This window comes from Oncorhynchus tshawytscha, linkage group LG22 (assembly GCF_018296145.1).
Source record: "Oncorhynchus tshawytscha isolate Ot180627B linkage group LG22, Otsh_v2.0, whole genome shotgun sequence".
Taxonomy (NCBI): domain Eukaryota; kingdom Metazoa; phylum Chordata; class Actinopteri; order Salmoniformes; family Salmonidae; genus Oncorhynchus; species Oncorhynchus tshawytscha.
The window spans coordinates 45402558-45423992 of record NC_056450.1 but is presented as its reverse complement, the minus strand read 5'-3'; the positions used below and the strand labels follow the sequence as shown (position 1 = coordinate 45423992).

The 21435-nt window shown below is 47.3% G+C and overlaps 1 protein-coding gene across 1 annotated transcript in view; it reads right to left on the bottom strand.

The window, feature by feature from the left end:
- Nucleotides 1–21435, bottom strand: part of LOC112221360 (plasma membrane calcium-transporting ATPase 3) — a 143793-nt gene that overhangs the window by 64150 nt on the left and 58208 nt on the right. The window contains exon 11 of the mRNA XM_042304342.1: nucleotides 1590–1732. Within this exon, the coding sequence (XP_042160276.1) occupies nucleotides 1590–1732 (143 nt within the window). The remainder of the gene's footprint in view (nucleotides 1–1589; nucleotides 1733–21435) is intronic.

Here is a 21435-nt window from a genome sequence, read left to right as displayed (position 1 = left end):
GCCACATTTTGTTGGGTTACAGCCTGAATTCAAAATGGATTCAATTATTTGTTTTGTGCCTACAGACAAAACCCCATAATGATAAAGTGGAATTATGATTTTCAATTTTTTTTACTAATGAATAAAAAAATCAAATGCTGAAATGTATTGAGTCAATAAGTATTCAACCCCTTTGTGTTGGCAATCCTAAATAAGTTCCGGAGTAAAAATGTGTGTAACAAGTCACATAACTATCTCTCATAGTTTAACATGATTTTTGAATTACTTTCTCATCTCTGTACCCCACACATACAATTATCTGTAAAGTCCCTCAGTCAATCAGTGAATTTAAAACACAGATTCAACCACAAAGACCAGGGAGGTTTTCCAATGCCTCGAAAAGGACCGATTGGTAGATGGGTAAAAATAAAGTAGCAGACATTGAATATCCCTTCGATCATGGTGAAGTTATTATTACACTTTGGATGGTGTATCAATACATCCAGTCACTACAAAGATAGACGTCCTTCCTAACTCAGCTGAGAGGAAGGAAACCGCTCAGGGATTTCGCCATGAGGCCAATAGGGACTTTAAAAGGGCTCCCGAGACGCGCAGTGGTCTAAGGCACTGCATCTCAGTGATAGAGGCATCACTACAGGTCCTGGTTTGATTCCAGGCTGTATCACAACCAGCCGTGATTGGTAGTCCCATAGGGCGGCTCACAATTGGCCCAGTGTCGTCCGGGTTTGGCCTGGGTAGGCCGTCATTGTAAATAAGATTTTAACTGACTTGCCTATAAAGGTTAAATAAAAAATTAAATAAAAATGGAGAACACAAGGCCAAATCTACACTGGAGTTGCTTACCAAGAAGGCAGTCACAGTTTAGACTGTAATCTGCTTGAAAATCTATGGCAAGACCTGAAAACGGTTGCCTAGCAATGATCGACAACTAATTTGACAGAGCTTGAAGAATTTTTTAAAGAATAATGTGCAAATCATCCAGGTGTGGAAAGCGCTTAGAAACGTACCCAGAAAGACTCACATATGCAATCGCTGCCAAAAGTCCTTCTACAAATTACCGACTCCGGGGTGTGAATAACTTATGTAAATGAGATATTTCTATATTTAATTTTCAATAGATTTGCAAAAAAGTCTGAAAACATATTTTCACTTCGTCATTATTGGGTATTGTGTGTAGATGGGTGAGAGAAAAAATATATAAATTGAAATCATTTTAAATTCAGGCTGTAACACAACAAAACATTGGAAGAGGTAAGGGGTATGAATGCTTTCTGAAGGCAGTGGAAGCACGACAGCGTCTACAGTGTGAAGGACTCTACAGGATATGACAGTTAACCTCAGAATTCTACATATAGTACTATAGTAAACTGAAGTATGTGGTTGTGTGGGTTTGCCCAATCCCAAATTGCCCCATATGCCCTACATAACTGTGAAGATCTGATTGGACAGCTGTTAGTGATAGTGTCAGTGATTGGCCATTTGGAAGCTCCAACATATTGCTTGCTACCTGCCACTGTTATTCCGACCCTCTCAGATCTCTAACAAACAAGTACACGTTTCCCCAAACATACACAGCCATCCTCACGTACCTTGACAGAGTAGGCCAGTGATATGGTGACAGCGAGCGGCAGGCCCTCAGGTACAGCCACCACCAACACAGTCACTCCGATGATGAAGAACTTGACAAAGTACTGGACATAGACTGGAGTACACTCTGCTAGCCACACACGATCTGGAAACATCAACTTATTAAATATTATGTTATTACTACTATATACAGAGAATTCTGAAAGTTTTCAGACCCCTTGAATGTTTCTACATTTTGTTAAATTACAGCCTTATTCTAAAAATTATTAAATATTTGTTTCACATCAATCTACACACAATAACCCATAATGACATCACAATAACCCATAATGACATCACAATAACCCATAATGACATCACAATACCCCATAATGACAAAGTGAAAACAGGTTTTTAGATCATTAAAAATAAAACCAGAAAGGAGGTGACCAAAAACCCGATGGTAACTCTGACAGAGATCTTCTGTGGAGATGGGAGAAACTTCCAGAAGGACAACCAACTCTGCAGCACTCCACCAATCAGGCCTTTATGGTAGAGTGGCCAGGAGGAAGCCAGTCCTCAGTAAAAGGCACATAACAGCCTGCTTGGTGTTTGCCAAAAGGCACCTAAAGGACTCTGACAATGAGAAACAAGATTATCTGGTCTGATGAAACCAAGATTGAATTATTTGGCCTGAATGCGAAGCGTCACGTCTGGAGGAAACCTGGCACCATCCCTACGGTGAAGCATGGTGGTCGCAGCATCATGCTGTGGGGATGTGTTTCAGCGCAGAGACTGGTCAGGATCAAGGGAAAGATGAATGGAGCAAAGTACCGAAAGGCCCTTGATGAAAACCTGCTCCAGACCCTTTAAGAACCTCAGACTGGGGGCGAAGGTTCACCTACCTGGAAGCCAGTGGAGAGTGCGGAGGAGTGGGGTGACATGGGAGAACTTGGGAAGGTTGAACACCTGGCGGGCTGCGGCATTCTGGATAATCTGCAGAGTTTTGATGGCACAAGCGGGATGCCAAGCCAACAGCGAGTTACAGGAGTCCAGACAGGACTGGTTCCTGTGTGAGGTAGGGTCGTACTCTATGGATGTTCCTCTTCCTGTGTGAGGTAGGGTCGTACTCTACGGATGTCGTAGAGCATGAACCTGCAGGAGTGGGTCACTGGCTTGATGTTTGCAGAGAACTACAGGGTGTTGTCCAGGGTCATACGAAGGTTCTTTGCACTCTGGAAGGAGGACAATGTGGAGCTGTCAACCGTGATGGAGAGGTCTTGGAGAGGGCCGGTCTTCCCTAGGAGGAAGAGTTGCTCTGTCTTGTTGACCTTGAGGTGGCTGGCCAACGTCCAAGCTGAGACCTCTGCCAGGCCACCTGGGTGTCAGAAGGGGGAAGGAGAAACGTAGTTGAGTGTCATCCAAATAGCAGTGATAGAAGAGACCATGTGAGGATATGACGGAGCTGAGTGACTTGGTCTATAGAGAGTAGAGGAGAGGTCCATCCTCATAGCAGTGATAGGAGAGACCATGTGAGGATATGACAGCGCTGAGTGACTTGGTCTATAGAGAGAAGAGGAGAGGGACTAGAACCGAGCCCTTTGGAGAGTACATGGTGCAGACAGATGAGAGCAGCCTGCCACGTAGAAGGTATATAATAATATAATATTATAATGAAGACAGAACTACGTGAGTTTTGTATTTTGAATTTCCTGGTCGCATATTTAGATTTGTGGTTGCAACTATGATTCGAGTGTAATTTTACTTTTCAAGCTTGTATCATGAGGAGTGAAAGATTTAACAAAAGTCATAAAACGAAGTCATTTGACATTTGAATACATTCAATAAGCTTTGCAAGCATAATTTATTTTCAGAATTATTACAAGTCCATTTACGTATATGAATATTCTGATGTTAATCAAAAATACACTTGCAGATTTTGAAGCTGCACACGCTTGGAGTTCTGTCACTATGTTCACGTTACCAATTAAAAAATGAATTTGATCTGGGGGCAGGAGCGTTAACTCCTGACCAATCATTTCCATCTGTCAAAAACACATTCGCCTAAACATTGGCTGGATTGTTCCATCAATCAAATCTCAGGAAGTAGCTACCCACATGGGCAATAGAGGACGAGGTAAATGAAAATAAAACGATCTACTTGAACTCGTTTCTCTGTGTAAATATATTTTTTTGTGAAGTCATGACTGTAGTTTTCTTATCACGTGTAATATAATTGTACATTTCAGAGGAACTCCAGACAGCCATTGACAGCAACTATTGGGCTCCTGAGTGGCGCATCTCAGTACAAACGGCGTACCTGGTTCGAATCCAGGCTGCACCACATTGGGAGTCCCCATAGGGTGGTGCACAATTGGCCCAGGTTTGGCTGGGGTAGGCCTATGTTATGTAACTGATGTGAAATGGCTAGCTAGTTAGCGGTGTGCATGCTAATAGCATTTCAATCGGTGACGTCACTCTCTGAGACCTTGAAGTAGTTGTCCCCCTTGCTCTGCAAGGGGCGAGATGGGTAACGATGCTTCGTCAGTTGTCGATGTGTGCAGAGAGGGTCCCTAGTTCGAGGAGAGGGACGGAAGCAATACTGTTACATCTACACTACCTTTCAAAAGTTTGGGGCCACTTAGAAATGTCCTGGTTTTCCATGAAAACATGCTAAATGAATAGGAAATATAGTCTTGAAAAATAATGATTTTTAATTGAAATAATATTTGTGTCCTTCAAACTTTGCTTTCGTCAAAGAATCCTCCATTTGCAACAATTATAGAAAGTTGCAGACCTTTGGCATTCAAGTTGTCAATTTGTTGAGCTAATCTGAAGAGATTTCACCCCTGAGGCACCTCCAACAAGTTGGATTGGCTTGATGGGCACTTCTTACATACAATACGGTCAAGCTGCTCCCACAACAGCTCTATAGGGTTGAGATCCGGTGACTGTGCTGGCCACTCCATTATAGACAGAATACAAGCTGACTGCTTCTTCCCTAAATAGTTCTTGCATAGTTTGGAGCTGTGCTTTGGGTCATTGTCCTGTTGTAGGAGGAAATTGGCTCCAATTAAGTGCCGTCCACAGGGTATGGCATGGCGTTGCAAAATGGAGTGATAGCCTTCCTTCTTCAAGATCCCTTTTACCCTGTACAAATCTCCCACTTTACCACCACCATATCACCACAGACCATCACATTGCCTCCACCAGGCTTGACAGATGGTTCACTCCTCCAGCAGGCTTGACAGATGGTTCACTCCTCCACCAGGCTTGACAGATGGTTCACTCCTCCACCATGCTTGACAGATGGTTCACTCCTCCACCAGGCTTGACAGATGGTTCACTCCTCCACCAGGCTTGACAGATGGTTCACTCCTCCACCAGGCTTGACAGATGGTTCACTCCTCCAGCAGGCTTGACAGATGGTTCACTCCTCCACCATGCTTGACAGATGGTTCACTCCTCCACCATGCTTGACAGATGGTTCACTCCTCCACCAGGCTTGACAGATGGTTCACTCCTCCACCATGCTTGACAGATGGTTCACTCCTCCAGCAGGCTTGACAGATGGTTCACTCCTCCAGCAGCTTTTCATTTTTTCTGCATCTCACAAATGTTTTTCTTTCTGATCCGAACACCTCAAACGTAGATTTGTCTGTCCATGACACTTTTTTCCAATCTTCCTTTGAGGTGTTATTTTGCCAATCTTTTATTTGTATTGGTCAGTCTGAGATATGGCTTTTTCTTTGCAACTCTGCCTAGAAGGCCAGTGGGTACTTTTTAATGAAGCTGCCAGTTGAGGACTTGTAAGGCGTCTGTTTCTCAAACTAGACACTAATGTACTTGTCCTCTTGCTCAGTTGAGCACTGGGGCCTCCCACCACTCTTTCTATTCTGGTTAGAGCCAGTTTGTGCTGTTCTGTGAAGGGAGCAGTACAGGGCGTTGTACGAGGTCTTCAGTTTCTTGGAAATTTCTCGCCTTAATTTCTCAGAACAATAATAGACTGATGAGTTTCAGAAGAAAGGTCGTAATCGAACCCACAAATGCTGATGATCCAGATACTCAACTAGTCTAAAGAAGGCCAGTTTTATTGCTTCTTTAATCAGAAAAACAGTTTTCAGCTGTGCTAACATAATTGCTAAAGGGTTTTCTAAAGATCAATTAGCCTTTTAAAATGTTAAACTAGGATTAGCTAACACAACGTGCCATTGCAACACAGGAGTGATGGTTGCTGACAATGGGCCCCTTGTACGCCTATGTAGATATTCCATTTCCAGCTACAATAGTCATTTACAACATTAACAATGTCTACACTGTATTTCTGATCAATTTGATGTTATTTTAATGGACGAAAAAATAGCTTTTATTTCAAAAGCAAGGACATTTCTAAGTGACCACAAGCTTTGATAGGTAGTGTATATGCCAGCTATATTTGTTACTGACTTTAGAACACTTGTCAAACTACTTCCTTCCACTTCCTGCTCATTGATTAATTGGTGACTGAAAGAAGTTAGAAAGAAAAATGTACCTTATAATTTCACAGCAAATGGGCTATTGGTTGGTATCATTTTCTGATGGGCACATATTTATTTAACTAGGCAAGTCAGTTACAAATTCTTATTTACAATGACTGCATACCCGGGCCAAACCCTAACGACGCTGGGCCAATTGTGCACCTCCCTGTGGGACTCCCAATCACAGCCAGGTATGATACAGCCGGGAATCAAATCCGGGTTTGTAGGGACTTCTCTGCCTTAGACCGCTGCACCACTCGGGAGCCCAGCGGTCTAAGGCATTGGTTTTCATGTTTTTGTTGTCATTCCATTTCAGGTGTAGAGGGAGTCAGATCACTAGAAAGCAAAGTAAATACTAACACGTCTTTGGTGATGAAAGGGACATCTATTTATTGTCATCTCTCCATCAGGCCACTGCTGTGATAAGGGCCTGGATGGTGATATCTTCAAGCAGCTTAACTGAATACTAGGGCCTTCATTAGGACCGTCCCTTTGTTTACAGCAAGAGTCACATTTAACCTGTACTGTATATGTAACCACTCAAAGAAACTGACAAAAACACTAGAACTGACTTATAGTGTATTCACTTGTCTCTGGCTGCGTTGAGACAGGCAGCCCAATTCTGATATTCTTTCCACTAACTGGTATTTTGACCAATCACATCAGATCGTTTTTCAGTGCTGATTGATTCTGAGAGCTTTTTGAACCATAAGCTCGCAGTGTTTTCTGCCTGTGGTCTGATGTTTAAGTTATCATAGTAGTTCAGTAAAAATGAATAGACCAACAGGCCATGAAAAAGTTATGTTTTGTAACCTATTAAAGTAAAATAAAAACATGAGTAGTTTATACAAAACGTTATTGCATTTGGTGGTCATCCCCCAAATGTGACCATTTACAGCCTTGATATTTGCATCCTTCCTCTGGGAACTGTCTGCTGACAGGGTGGCAGGTTCGTTGATGTTCTAGATTTCCACAGCCCAGCAGACTCACCTAGAGGTAAAGGGGTGGACATGGTAGTTTTTTTATAAAAGTCTGGGAGTCAAGTACATTACAACCAGTGGAGCTTACTACTCTGTGCTGCGGAGAGATCGCAGGTAGGTGGTCAGATAGCTGCGGAGAGATCACAGGTAGGTGGTCAGATGGCTGCGGAGAGATCGCAGGTAGGTGGTCAGATGGCTGCGGAGAGATCGCAGGTAGGTGGTCAGATGGCTGCGGAGAGATCGCAGGTAGGTTGTCAGATGGCTGCGGAGAGATCGCAGGTAGGTGGTCAGATGGCTGCGGAGAGATCGCAGGTAGGTGGTCAGATGGCTGCGGAGAGATCGCAGGTAGGTGGTCAGATGGCTGCGGAGAGATCGCAGGTAGGTGGTCAGATGGCTGCGGAGAGATCGCAGGTAGGTGGTCAGATGGCTGCGGAGAGATCGCAGGTAGGTGGTCAGATGGCTGCGGAGAGATCGCAGGTAGGTGGTCAGATGGCTGCGGAGAGATCGCAGGTAGATGGTCAGATGGCTGCGGAGAGATCGCAGGTAGGTGGTCAGATGGCTGCGGAGAGATCAGGTAGATGGTCAGATGGCTGTGGAGAGATCGCAGGTAGGTGGTCAGATGGCTGCGGAGAGATCGCAGGTAGATGGTCAGATGGCTGCGGAGAGATCGCAGGTAGGTGGTCAGATGGCTGCGGAGAGATCGCAGGTAGATGGTCAGATGGCTGTGGAGAGATCGCAGGTAGATGGTCAGATGGCTGTGGAGAGATCGCAGGTAGGTGGTCAGATGGCTGCGGAGAGATCGCAGGTAGGTGGTCAGATGGCTGCGGAGAGATCGCAGGTAGGTGGTCAGATGGCTGCGGAGAGATCGCAGGTAGATGGTCAGATGGCTGTGGAGAGATCGCAGGTAGGTGGTCAGATGGCTGTGGAGAGATCGCAGGTAGGTGGTCAGATGGCTGCGGAGAGATCGGGTAGGTGGTCAGATGGCTGTGGAGAGATCGCAGGTAGATGGTCAGATGGATGTGGAGAGATCGCAGGTAGATGGTCAGATGGCTGCGGAGAGATCGCAGGTAGGTGGTCAGATGGCTGCGGAGAGATCGCAGGTAGGTGGTCAGATGGCTGCGGAGAGATCGCAGGTAGGTGGTCAGATGGCTGCGGAGAGATCGCAGGTAGATGGTCAGATGGCTGCGGAGAGATCGCAGGTAGGTGGTCAGATGGCTGTGGAGGTTCTTGGAATATTCTGCCTCTGTAGCACATGTAAAGAGATGGATAGGGGTACTGAATGCTAAGTCATGCATATTTAACTTTTTTTTGTTTGTTTTACATACAATGAGATCCAAAAGTATTGGGACAGTGAATTGTTTTGTTGTTTTGGATTTATACTCCAGCACTTTGAAATTATACAATGACTGAGGTTAAAGGTCAGACTGTCAGCTTTAATATGAGGGTATTTTAATCCATATCAGCTGAACTGTTTAGAAATTACACACCTTTTGTACATAGTTCCCCCATTTTAGGGGACCAAAATTATTGGGAAAATTCACTTGTGTATTAAAGTATCAGAAGGTTAAGTATTTGTAATTGTGCGTCGGTAACTTTCCCATTCATCATTATTCCCGATTCATTCAGAATGATCCATAATCATGCTAGCATCCCAATGAATGTAGAAATTTAGTCCCCTGGGACAGAAATCTCCCATGTCTGTGTTTTTGAATGAGCTTCCCAAGTTACACGTTTGGCTACAAGTCTGCATGATAGAATTAGATCCACACATTATTCTCCTTCTAACCTTGTGAATAAACTCCAAGGTGTTTTACCTGGTGTCTGTCTGGGTGTTGGGGATGTGCTTCAACCTGAGTAAAAGAGGAGAGAGGGGGAAGCAATTAATCTCACTGCTCAAATTGCAGTCCTGGTTCAAGTTGCTGGGAACCATAACTACCTTAAATGTGCCTGTCACGCCCTGGTCAAAGTATTTTGTGTTTATCTTTATGTATTTGGTCAGGCCAGGGTGTGGCATGGGTTTTTGTAATTGTGGTGTGTTTGTCTTGGGGTTTTGGTGGTGGTATTGGGATTGTAGCTTAGTGGGTTGTCTAGCAAGGTCTATGGCTGTCTGGAGTGGTTCTCAATCAGAGGCAGGTGCTTATCGTTGTCTCTGATTGGGAACCATATTTAGGCAGCCATATTCTTTGAGTTTGTCGTGGGTGATTGTCCTTAGTGTCTTACTTGTACTCTCTGTTAGTTTGCACTAGATAGGCTGTTTTCGGTTTTCATTACGTTTATTGTTTTGTAGTGTTTAGTGTTTAGTCGTGTTTACGTTTTGTTTAATAAATATGGATCGCAATCGACACGCTGCAGTTTGGTCCGACTCTCCTTCATCACCACTAGAAAACCGTTACAGAATCACCCACCCACCAACGGACCAAGCAGCGTGTTAACAGGCAGGAACCACAGGAGAGGCAACAGAGGCAGCAGCAGCAGGAGCAGCAGCAGCTGCAGTGGGAGAGGCTGCACCACCTGGAGAAATGGAAATTGGAGGAGAGAGAAATGAGGGAGTTGCTGTGTTGGTGCTTTTGCATGGAATTCGCCCGACGGAACGTGTTGGGGATTTGATGGCACCTGGGTTAGCGCTCCATACTGTCCTGAGGTGCGTGTTAGTCGGCTGGTGAAGTTGGTGCCAGCCTCACGCACCAGGCCTCCTGTGCACATCCCTAGCCTTGCACATCCTGTGCCAACACTGCTCTCAAGATCTCCAGTACGCCTTCACGGTCTAGCCCATCCTGTGCCACCTCCACACTCCAGTCCTCCGGTAGCAGCTCCCCGCTCCAGGCTTCCTGTGCGTGTCCTCGATCCAGTACCACCAGTTCCAGTACCATGCACCAGGCCTTCAGTGTGCCTCGCCTGTTCAGCGCAGCCAGCGCTTTTCTCTCTCTCCTGCGCTGCTGGAGTCTCCCGCCTGTTTAGCGCAGCCAGAGCCTTTCTCCTCTACAGCGCTGCCGGATCCTCCCGCCTGTTCAGCGCAGCCAGAGCCTTCCTCCTCTACAGCGCTGCCGGAGCCTCCCGCCTGTTTAGCGCAGCCAGAGCCTTTCTCCTCTCCTACGCTGCCGGAGTCTCCCGCCTGTTCAGCGCAGCCAGAGCTGCCAGCCTGCATGGAGAAGCCCGAGCTGCCAGCCTGCATGGAGCAGCCAGAGCTGTCAGTCTGCATGGAGCAGCCAGAGCTGTCAGTCTGCATGGAGCAGCCAGAGCTGCCAGTCTGCAAGGAGCAGCCAGAGCTGTCAGTCTGCATGGAGCAGCCAGAGATGTCAGTCTGCATGGAGCAGCCAGAGCTGCCAGTCTGCATGAAGCAGCCAGTCTGCATGGAGCAGCCAGAGCTGTCAGTCTGCATGGAGCAGCCAGAGATGTCAGTCTGCATGGAGCAGCCAGAGCTGCCAGTCTGCATGGAGCAGCCAGAGCTGCCAGTCTGCATGAAGCAGCCAGAGCTGTCAGTCTGCATGGAGCTGCCAGTCTGCAAGGAGCAGCCAGAGCTGTCAGTCTACATGAAGCAGCCCGAGCTGCCAGTCTGCATGAAGCAGCCAGTCTACATGGAGCAGCCAGAGCTGCCAGTCTGCATGAAGCAGCCAGAGCTGTCAGTCTGCATGGAACAGTCAGAACTGTCAGTCTGCATGGAGCAGCCAGAGCTGTCAGTCTACATGAAGCAGCCCGAGCTGCCAGTCTGCATGAAGCAGCCAGTCTACATGGAGCAGCCAGAGCTGTCAGTCCGCATGGAGCAGCCAGAGATGTCAGTCTGCATGGAGCTGCCAGTCTGCATGAAGCAGCCAGTCTACATGGAGCAGCCAGAGATGTCAGTCTGCATGGAGCAGCCAGTCTGCATGGAGCTGCCAGTCTGCATGGAGCTGCCAGTCTGCAAGGAGCAGCCAGAGCTGTCAGTCTACATGAAGCAGCCCGAGCTGCCAGTCTGCATGAAGCAGCCAGTCTACATGGAGCAGCCAGAGCTGCCAGTCTGCATGAAGCAGCCAGAGCTGTCAGTCTGCATGGAACAGTCAGAACTGTCAGTCTGCATGGAGCAGCCAGAGCTGTCAGTCTACATGAAGCAGCCCGAGCTGCCAGTCTGCATGAAGCATTCAGTCTACATGGAGCAGCCAGAGCTGTCAGTCCGCATGGAGCAGCCAGAGCTGTCAGTCTACATGAAGCAGCCCGAGCTGCCAGTCTGCATGAAGCAGCCAGTCTACATGGAGCAGCCAGAGATGTCAGTCTGCATGGAGCAGCCAGTCTGCATGGAGCAGCCAGTCTGCATGGAGCTGCCAGTCTGCATGGAGCTGCCAGTCTGCATGGAGCTGCCAGTCTGCAAGGAGCTGTCAGTCTGCACGGAGCTGTCAGTCTGTAAGGAGCTGCCAGTCTGCAAGGAGCTGCCAGTCAGCACGGAGCCGCCAGAGCGGTCAGTCTGTAAGAAGCCGCCAGAGCTGTCAGCCTATATGGAGCAGCTAGTGCCGCCAGTCTGCCCAGCGCCGCCAGTGCCCCCAGTCTGCCCAGCGTCGCCAGTCTGCCCAGCGCCGTCAGTCTGCCCAGCATCGCCAGTCTGCCCAGCGTCGTCAGTCTGCCCAGCGTCGTCAGTCTGCCCAGCACCGCCAGTCTGCCCAGCACCGCCAGTATGCCCAGCGCCGCCAGTCTGCCCAGCGCCGCCAGTCTGCCCAGCATCGCCAGTCTGCCCAGCGCCGCCAGTCTGCCCAGCGCCGCCAGTCTGCCCAGCGCCGCCAGTCTGCCCAGCGCCGCCAGATCTGCCAGTCAGCCAGACTCTTCCAGATCTGCCAGTCAGCCAGACTCTTCCAGATCTGCCAGTCAGCCAGACTCTTCCAGATCTGCCAGTCAACCAGACTCTTCCAGATCTGCCAGTCAACCAGACTCTTCCAGATCTGCCAGTCAACCAGACTCTTCCAGATCTGCCAGTCAACCAGACTCTTCCAGATCTGCCAGTCAACCAGACTCTTCCAGATCTGCCAGTCAACCAGACTCTTCCAGATCTGCCAGTCAGCCAGGATCTGCCAGTCAGCCAGGATCTGCCAGTCAGCCAGGATCTGCTGAAACCACCAGCCAGCCAGGAGCTGGTAGATCTATCTACCTGCCTGAGCTTCCTCTCACTCCTGAGCTTCCTCCTGAGCTCCTGAGCTTCCTCTCACTCCTGAGCTTCCTCACTCCTGAGCTTCCTCTCACTCCTGAGCTTCCTCTCACTCCTGAGCTTCCTCTCACTCCTGAGCTTCCTCTCACTCCCGAGCTTCCCCTCAGTCCCGAGCTGCCTCGGTCCCGAGCTGTCCTTCAGTCCCGATCTGCTCCTCAGTCCAGTGGGGTTCTGGGTGGGGACTACTAGGCCATGGTCGGCGGCGAGGGTGGACTATCCAGGGACGAAGGGAGAGGGGACTAAGACATTAAAGGAGTGGGGTCCACGTCCCGCGCCGGAGCCGCCACCATGGACAGACGCCCACCCGGACCCTCCCTATTGTTTTGAGGTGCGTTCGGGAGTCCGCACCTTAGGGGGGTTCTGTCACGCCCTGGTCAAAGTATTTTGTGTTTATCTTTATGTATTTGGTCAGGCCAGGGTGTGGCATGGGGTTTTTGTAATTGTGGTGTGTTTGTCTTGGGGTTTTGGTGGTGGTATTGGGATTGTAGCTTAGTGGGTTGTCTAGCAAGGTCTATGGCTGTCTGGAGTGGTTCTCAATCAGAGGCAGGTGCTTATCGTTGTCTCTGATTGGGAACCATATTTAGGCAGCCATATTCTTTGAGTTTGTCGTGGGTGATTGTCCTTAGTGTCTTACTTGTACTCTCTGTTAGTTTGCACTAGATAGGCTGTTTTCGGTTTTCATTACGTTTATTGTTTTGTAGTGTTTAGTGTTTAGTCGTGTTTACGTTTTGTTTAATAAATATGGATCGCAATCGACACGCTGCAGTTTGGTCCGACTCTCCTTCATCACCACTAGAAAACCGTTACAGTGCCATCATTTTTAAAAACAATTTTACATATAAACTTGATCAAGTTGTCCCCATTTACTTTTAACTAGCTAGTCTATTTGCTGTGAAATTGAGAATGCAACTGTTGAGAATGCAACAGTCACCAACTAACTAATCAATAAAGTGGAATTAAGTAGTTTGACAAGTGTTCAAAAGTCAGTAACAAGTCTTTAAAATATAGAGAGCAAATATATAGTTTTTATTTTCTAGAAACTTAGCTAACATTAGTTACAATGCAGTGATGATAGTGGGAGTTAACTAGCTTGCTTTCCCTAAATGTTCAATTTAGCTAGACATCTATCTAGCTAAACGCATTGACTGTACAGCAGCTTTATCAATCTGATGGTTAACTAGCAAATATATTTGTTTTCCTCTTGCATATAAAGCAGTCTGATAAAGCTATGATGAATGTCAGAGGCCAGCTTGTATTGGTTGGTCTGGGGTTCATCTGAAATGTACATTTATATTTCACATGATAAGCGAACTACTGTCTTTTCACACAAAAATCTATATACACGCAGATAAAAAGAGACTTTTACCTTCAAGTTTTGGTTTGAATTAACTCGTCCTCTTTTGCTCATGTGGGTAGCTACTTCCTGAGATTTAATTGAAGGAACAATCCAGCCAATGGTTAGATGTCTGTGGTTTTGGCAGAGGAAACGGATTGGTCAGAAGTAAAAGGTCCTGCCCCCAGAACTGCTCAAATATAATATCTATTTGCGAATCTCTGTCTACAAATTTACAAAACTCTCTTGGTAACGTGACGACAGTGACAGAACGCCGAGCGCATGTAGATTCAATATCAGTCATTTTTCATTCACAGAAAAATATTCATACTTGTAAATTGATTTATAATAATTCTGAAAATAGATTATGCTTGCAAATCTTATTTAATGTATTCAAATGTCAAATTACAGGTTGTTAAATCTTTCACTCATCAGGATACAAGTGTGCAAAATTAAATAGCATATTTACGAATCGTAGATGCAACCAATAATCTCAATGTGTGACAACGAAATTCAAAATAAAAACTCATATAGTTCTGTTATCATTATAATCCCATATTCCAAGAGTGTGCAGAGTCTGAGACTGCAGAGAGGAGGATCTGATGGTGTTGAATGCAGTGGATAGATCTAGGAGGATGAGAACAGAGGAGAGAGTCAGTTTTGGCAGCGAGCAGAGCCTCCGTGACACAGAAGAGAGCAGTCTCGGTTGAGTGACCCATCTTGAAACCTGACTGGTCAGGGTAAAGAAGATCATTCTGAGAGAGATAACGAGAAAGTTCGTCAGAGACACTCAAGTGTTTTGAAAAGAAAGAAAAGAAAGATACCGGTCTGTAGATTTTGACATCCGAGGGATTGAGTGTTGGTTTCTTGAGAAGGGGTGACTGGACATTTTGAAGTCAGAGGGGACTCAGTCAGGGGTCAGGGATGAGTTGATGAGGGAAGTGAGAAGGTCTCCAGAGATGGTCTGGAGAAGGGAATGAAGGAGGGAGGAGGGGATGAGGTCGAGCGGGCAGGTTGTTGGGTGGCCGGACCTCACTAGTCACAGAATTTAATCTAGAGAAAGTGGAGAACGTGGTCAAGGCGTGGGGTAGTTATGTGTGAGTGGGACCAGTGGACGCAATAGGCGGAGTGAATGAGGAGCAGGTGGAAAGTGTCTTGGATGATAAGTCCTCCGGAAGTTTAGTTTTCCTCCATTTTTCCTCTGCTGCCCGCAGCCCTGTTCTGTCAGCTCCCCACAGCCCTGTTCTGTCAGCTCCCACAGCCCTGTTCTGTCAGCTCCCCACAGCCCTGTTCTGTCAGCTCCCCACAGCCCTGTTCTGTCAGCCCTCCCCCCCACAGCCCTGTTCTGTCAGCTCCCCAAAGCCCTGTTCTGCCAGCTCCCCACAGCCCTGTTCTGTCAGCTCCCCACAGCCCTGTTCTGTCAACTCCCCACAGCCCTGTTCTGTCAGCTCCCCACAGCCCTGCAGCCCTGTTCTGTCAGCTCCCCACAGCCCTGTTCTGTCAGCTCCCCACAGCCCTGTTCTGTCAGCTCGCAAGGGGTCACTCAGCCACAGAGCAGGCGGGGAGGGTCAAGCCAACCGGCAGGAATGGGGACAATGTCATAGGATGCAGAAAGGGAGGAGAGTAGGGTCGAAGATACATAATCAGGAGACAGGAGGGAGAAGAATTTAGCAGAAGGGACAAATGATAGGATAGAGGAAGGGAGAGATAGGGAATCTGGGTAGGGGCTGAGTGGTTAGAGTTGGAGGAGAGGGAGACAAAAAAGGAAACTAAGTAGTGATCAGAGACCAGAAGGGGGGTTGCAGTGAGATTAGTGAGAACAGCCTCTAGTAAAGAGGAGGACAAGCGAATTGCCTGCCTTGTGAGTGGGAGGGGACTGGGAAAGTGGGAGGGGACTGGGAAAGTGGGAGGGGACTGGGAAAGGGTGAGGTAAAAAAGAGGCAAGGACGGAAATTAAGAGGTGGAAACAAATGAATGAAAGGAAGCTGCCCAATGAGGTGAGCCATCGTCAGGAACTGAGCTTATCATGGTTTCAAGCACTAACCCTACAATAGGCAGTCACAACAAACATGTTTGATTATTGGCTTCAGCATGGAAATATATTTCATTTGCATTTAGAAAATGTACTGCATGTTCAAACAATGTTTTATTTCCAAATGTTACCTTTATTTTTCTAGACAAGTCAGTTAAGAACAAATTGTTATTTACAAGGACGGCCGACCCCGGCCGACCCCGGCCAAACCCGGCCTACCCCGGCCAAACCCGGCCGACCCCGGCCTACCCAGGCCAAACCCGGCCTACCCCGGCCAAACCCGGCCAAACCCGGCCGACCCCGGCCAAACCTGGCCTACCCCGGCCGACCCCAGCCAAACCCGGCCTACCCCGGCCAAACCCGGCCGACCCCGGCCAAACCCGGCCTACCCCGGCCGACCCAGGCCAAACCCGGCCGAACCCGGCCTACCCAGGCCAAACCCGGCCTACCCTGGCCAAACCCGGCCTACCCCGACCAAAACCGGCCTACCCCGACCAAACCCGTCCTACCCCGACCAAAACTGGCCTACCCCGACCAAACCCGGCCTACCCCGGCCAAACCTAGCCTACCCCGACCAAACCTGGGCCTGCCCCGACCAAACCCGGCCTACCCCGGCCAAACCCGGACGATGCTGGACCAATTGTGCTCCGACCGGACTCCCAATCACCAACGGATGTGATACAACCCAAACATTATAAGAAGATTAGCTTGCCGTTGATATGGCCTGTTAGAGACCACTAGGGTTGGCTGGGGTTCCTTTCTAAATGTAATCCGTTACAGTTACTAGTTACCTGTCTAAAATTGTCATCAGTAACGTAACTTCTGGATTACCCAAACTCACTGACATAATCTGATTACATTCAGTTACTTTTAGATTACTTTCCCTTTAAGAGGCATTAGAAGACAATAATGTATGTAACCAATTGAACGACATCTATTGGAGGATAAATCCATGTTAAAGTTTACACAGCTGGCCATATATGGATGTTACATGTTACTTTATGGGTTGGTTATGTAGTCGTCTTCGAACCCATCACTTTCTACTACATATAATAATACTATTAAATTATATTTTTACATTAAAAACCAAAGTTTATAGGCATTCCAGTCATTCCAATAAATGTTATACCTGTAGAATAGGACTTCGAAATATGGAAGTATAGATTAGCCAAATAGTTTTACCTGAGCATAACCCCAAAACTAAGGACTTATTAGCCAGCTCTACTCTGTTGTTTATGATTTTGTTGTCGGAGGACTGATTGGGCTCATTGATTTGAGTTGAAAAATAAATGCTGCCCTCATGGAATGGCATGCTTAGAGCACTACTGAAATTTGCATGTGAAAAATGAATGCCACATGCTGCATTTTAAATCAAATCGAACTTTACTGTCCACGTGCCCCAACAACTGTAGACTTTACAGTGAAATGATTACTTACAAGCCATTAAGCCCTTTACCAACAGTGCAGTTCAAGAAGAGTTAAGAAAATATTTACCAAATAAACTAAAGTAAAATGAATTATAAAAAGTAATACAATAACATAACAATAATGAGGTTATATACAGGGAGTCAATGTGGAGGCTATATACAGGGTATTACGGTACAGAGTCAATGTGGAGGCTATATACAGGGTATTACGGTACAGAGTCAATGTGGAGACTATATACAGGGTATTACGGTACAGAGTCAATGTGGAGACTATATACAGGGGGTACCGGAGTCAATGTGGAGACTATATACAGGATATTACAGAGTCAATGTGGAGACTATATACAGGGTATTACGGTACAGAGTCAATGTGGAGACTATATACAGGGTATTACGGTACAGAGTCAATGTGGAGACTATATACAGGGTATTACGGTACAGAGTCAATGTGGAGACTATATACAGGGTATTACGGTACAGAGTCAATGTGGAGACTATATACAGGGTATTACGGTACAGAGTCAATGTGGAGGCTATATACAGGGGGTACTGGTACAGAGTCAATGTGGAGGCTATATACAGGGTATTACGGTACAGAGTCAATGTGGAGACTATATACAGGGGTTACGGTACAGAGTCAATGTGGAGACTATATACAGGGTAGTACTGGTACAGAGTCAATGTGGAGGCTATATACAGGGTAGTACCGGTACAGAGTCAATGTGGAGGCTATATACAGGGTATTACGGTACAGAGTCAATGTGGAGGCTATATACAGGGGGTACCGGTACAGAGTCAATGTGGAGGCTATATACAGGGAGTACTGGTACTGAGTCAATGTGGAGGCTATATACAGGGTATTACGGTACAGAGTCAATGTGGAGGCTATATACAGGGTATTACGGTACAGAGTCAATGTGGAGGCTATATACAGGGGGTACCGGTACTGAGTCAATGTGGAGGCTATATACAGGGGGTACCGGTACTGAGTCAGTGTGGAGGCCTTATACAGGGTATTACGGTACAGAGTCAATGTGGAGGCTATATACAGGGTATTACGGTACAGAGTCAATGTGGAGGCTATATACAGGGGGTACCGGTACAGAGTCAATGTGGAGACTATATACAGGGTGTACCGGTACTGAGTCAATGTGGAGGCGATATACAGGGGGTACCGGTACTGAGTCAATGTGGAGGCGATATACAGGGGGTACCGGTACTGAGTCATTTGCTATAGGCCTATTGTTTACTTTTTTGTTGGTGACACATTGATATGGTGATAATATGCAGCTGTTTAAAGGGCAAGTCCACAGATGAAACAATAACTAAATGGTTGCCCCGCCTCTGTTTTGGTAAAAAGCTGAGGGATGGGCCTGGAGAAATATAACCACTCTCAGACTAATAGACAGAGCTGTGAATGGAATGACTGACCATCCATTATATAATACTTCTTGTTTTATCCATGTTATGAAGCTATACAGAGTTTGTTTACATTTACAATGTTTACAAACATTGGAGTAAAACAAGCTTATATTTTGGGTTCTGATGGATTGTGACAGTTGAACTAAACTGATGAGGCATTTATAAATTATATTCTTCAAGAATCAATGGATATATATACATATATATATTCTTTTTTTATATAAATGCATGTAGAAACTACAGACTGCTCCTTCAAGTCTATCAAAAGTGTGTCAGTTTGAGCATGTGTCCATTAGCCCTGTGTTTTTGTTTTTATCAGCAGGAATAGATTGAGCAATAAAAGCCCCACTGTTATATAATTCCATAGGCTGGAATCCGCACTATGCAGCTGTTGCAAGAGCGCATTTTTCACTGGCTGTCCACTGGTTTAAAAAACAATGATTGATAGGCAGCTTAAACTTCTTGAATTTAACCATTATTGGGTTCAAATAGACATTTAGATTTGTGAACAGCCATCCACAATCCGTAAGAAGCTAAATGAGAGGACAGCAGTGTGATTCACATCAATGCGCTATGTAGATATCAATAATAAGTGATATCCGTATCGCCGTAGGAAACAGAGGAGACAGAGAAACAGATGATGAGACAGAGGAGGTGACAGAGAAACAGAGGACGAGGCAGAGGAGGAGACAGCCACAGAGGAGGTAACAGAGGAGGAGGCAGCAACAGAGTAGGAGACAGAGGAGGAGACAGCAACAGAGGAGGTAACAGAGGAGGAGGCAGAGGAGGAGACAGAGGAGGAGACAGCAACAGAGGAGGAAACAGAGGAGACAGAGAAACAGAGGATGAGACAGAGGAGGTGACAGAGAAACAGAGGACAAGGCAGAGGAGGAGACAGCCACAGAGGAGGTAACAGAGGAGGAGGCAGCAACAGAGGAGGAGACAGCAACAGAGGAGGTAACAGAGGAGGAGGCAGAGGAGGAGACAGCAACAGAGGAGGAAACAGAGGATGAGACAGAGGAGGTGACAGAGCAACAGAGGACGAGGCAGAGGAGGAGACAGACACAGAGGAAGAGACAGAGGAGGAGACAGCAACAGAGGAGGAAACAGAGGAGACAGAGAAACAGAGGATGAGATAGGAGGTGACAGAGCAACAGAGGACGAGACAGAGGAGGTGACAGAGCAACAGAGGAGGAAACAGAGAAGGAGACAGAGCAACAGAGGAGGAAACAGAGAAGGAGACAGAGAAACAGAGGACGAAACAGAGGAGGAGGCAGAGGAGGAGACAGCAACAGAGGAGGAGACAGAGAAACAGAGGAGACAGAGAAACAGAGGATGAGACAGAGGAGGTGACAGAGCAACAGAGGACGAGACAGAGGAGGAGGCAGAGGAGGAGACAGCAACAGAGGAGGAGACAGCAACAGAGGAGGAAACAGAGGAGACATAGAAACAGAGGATGAGACAGAGAAGGTGACAGAGGAGGTGACAGAGCAACAGAGGACAAGACAGAGGAGGTGACAGAGCAACAAAGGAGGAAACAGAGAAACAGAGGAGGAAACAGAGGACGAGACAGAGCAACAGAGGAGGAGACAACAACAGAGGAGGAAACAGAGGAGGAGGCAGAGGAGGAGACAGCAACAGAGGAGACAGAGAAACAGAAGAGACAGAGAAACAGAGGATGAGACAGAGGAGGAGGCAGAGGAGGACACAGCAACAGAGGAGGAGACAGCAACAGAGGAGGAAACAGAGGAGACATAGAAACAGAGGATGAGACAGAGGAGGTGACAGAGCAACAGAGGACGAGACAGAGGAGGTGACAGAGCAACGAATGAGGAAACAGAGGACGAGATAAAGCAACATAGGAGGAAACAGAGGACGAGACAGAGCAACAGAGGAGAAGACAGCAACAAAGTAGGAAACAGAGGAGGACATGAAAGACATAGGACAGAGGAAAGAGCAACAGAGGAGGTGACAGAGCAACTGAGGACAATACAGAGGAGGTGACAGAGCAACAGAGGATGAGACAGAGGAGGCGACAGAGCAACAGAGGACGAGACAGGAGGTGACAGAGCAACAGAGAACGTGACACAGGAGGTGACAGAGCAACAGAGGATGAGACAGAGGAGGTGACAGAGCAACAAAGGAGGAAACAGAGCAACAGAGGATGAGACAGCAACAGAGGAGGAGGCAGAGGAGGAGACAGCAACAGAGGAGGAAATAGAGGAGGAGGCAGAGGAGGAGACAGCAACAGAGGAGGAGACAGCAACAGAGGAGGAAACAGAGGGGAAAGAGAAACAGAGGATGAGACAGAGGAGGTGACAGAGCAACAGAGGACAAGACAGAGGAGGAGGCAGAGGAGGAGACAGCAACAGAGGAGAAGACAGAGGAGGAGACAGCAACAGAGGAGGAGACAGAGAAACAGGGGACGAGACAGAAGAGGTGACAGAGCAACAGAGGACGAGACAGAGGAGGTGACAGACCAACAGAGGAAGAAACAGAGAAACAGATGACGAAACAGAGGAGGAGACAGCAACAGAGGAGGAAACAGAGGAGGAGACAGAGCAACAGAGGAGGAAATAGAGGAGGAGACAGAGCAACAGAGGAGGAAACAGAGAAACAGAGGAGGAGACAGCAACAGAGGAGGAGACAGAGGAGGAGACAGCAACAGAGGAGGAAACAGAGGAGGAGAAAGAGGAGGAGACAGCAACAGAGAAGGAAACAGAGGATGAGACAGAGGAGGTGACAGAGCAACAAAGGGAGAAACAGAGCAACAGAGGACGAGACAGAGGATGAGACAGAGCAACAGAGGAGGAAACAGAGGATGAGATAGAGGGGATGACAGAGCAACAGAGGACGAGACAGAGGAGGTGACAGAGCAACATAGGACGTGAAAGAGCAACAGAGGAGGTGACAGAGCAACTGTGGACAATACAGAGGAGGTGACAGAGCAACAGAGGATGAGACAGAGGAGGCGACAGAGCAACAGAGGAC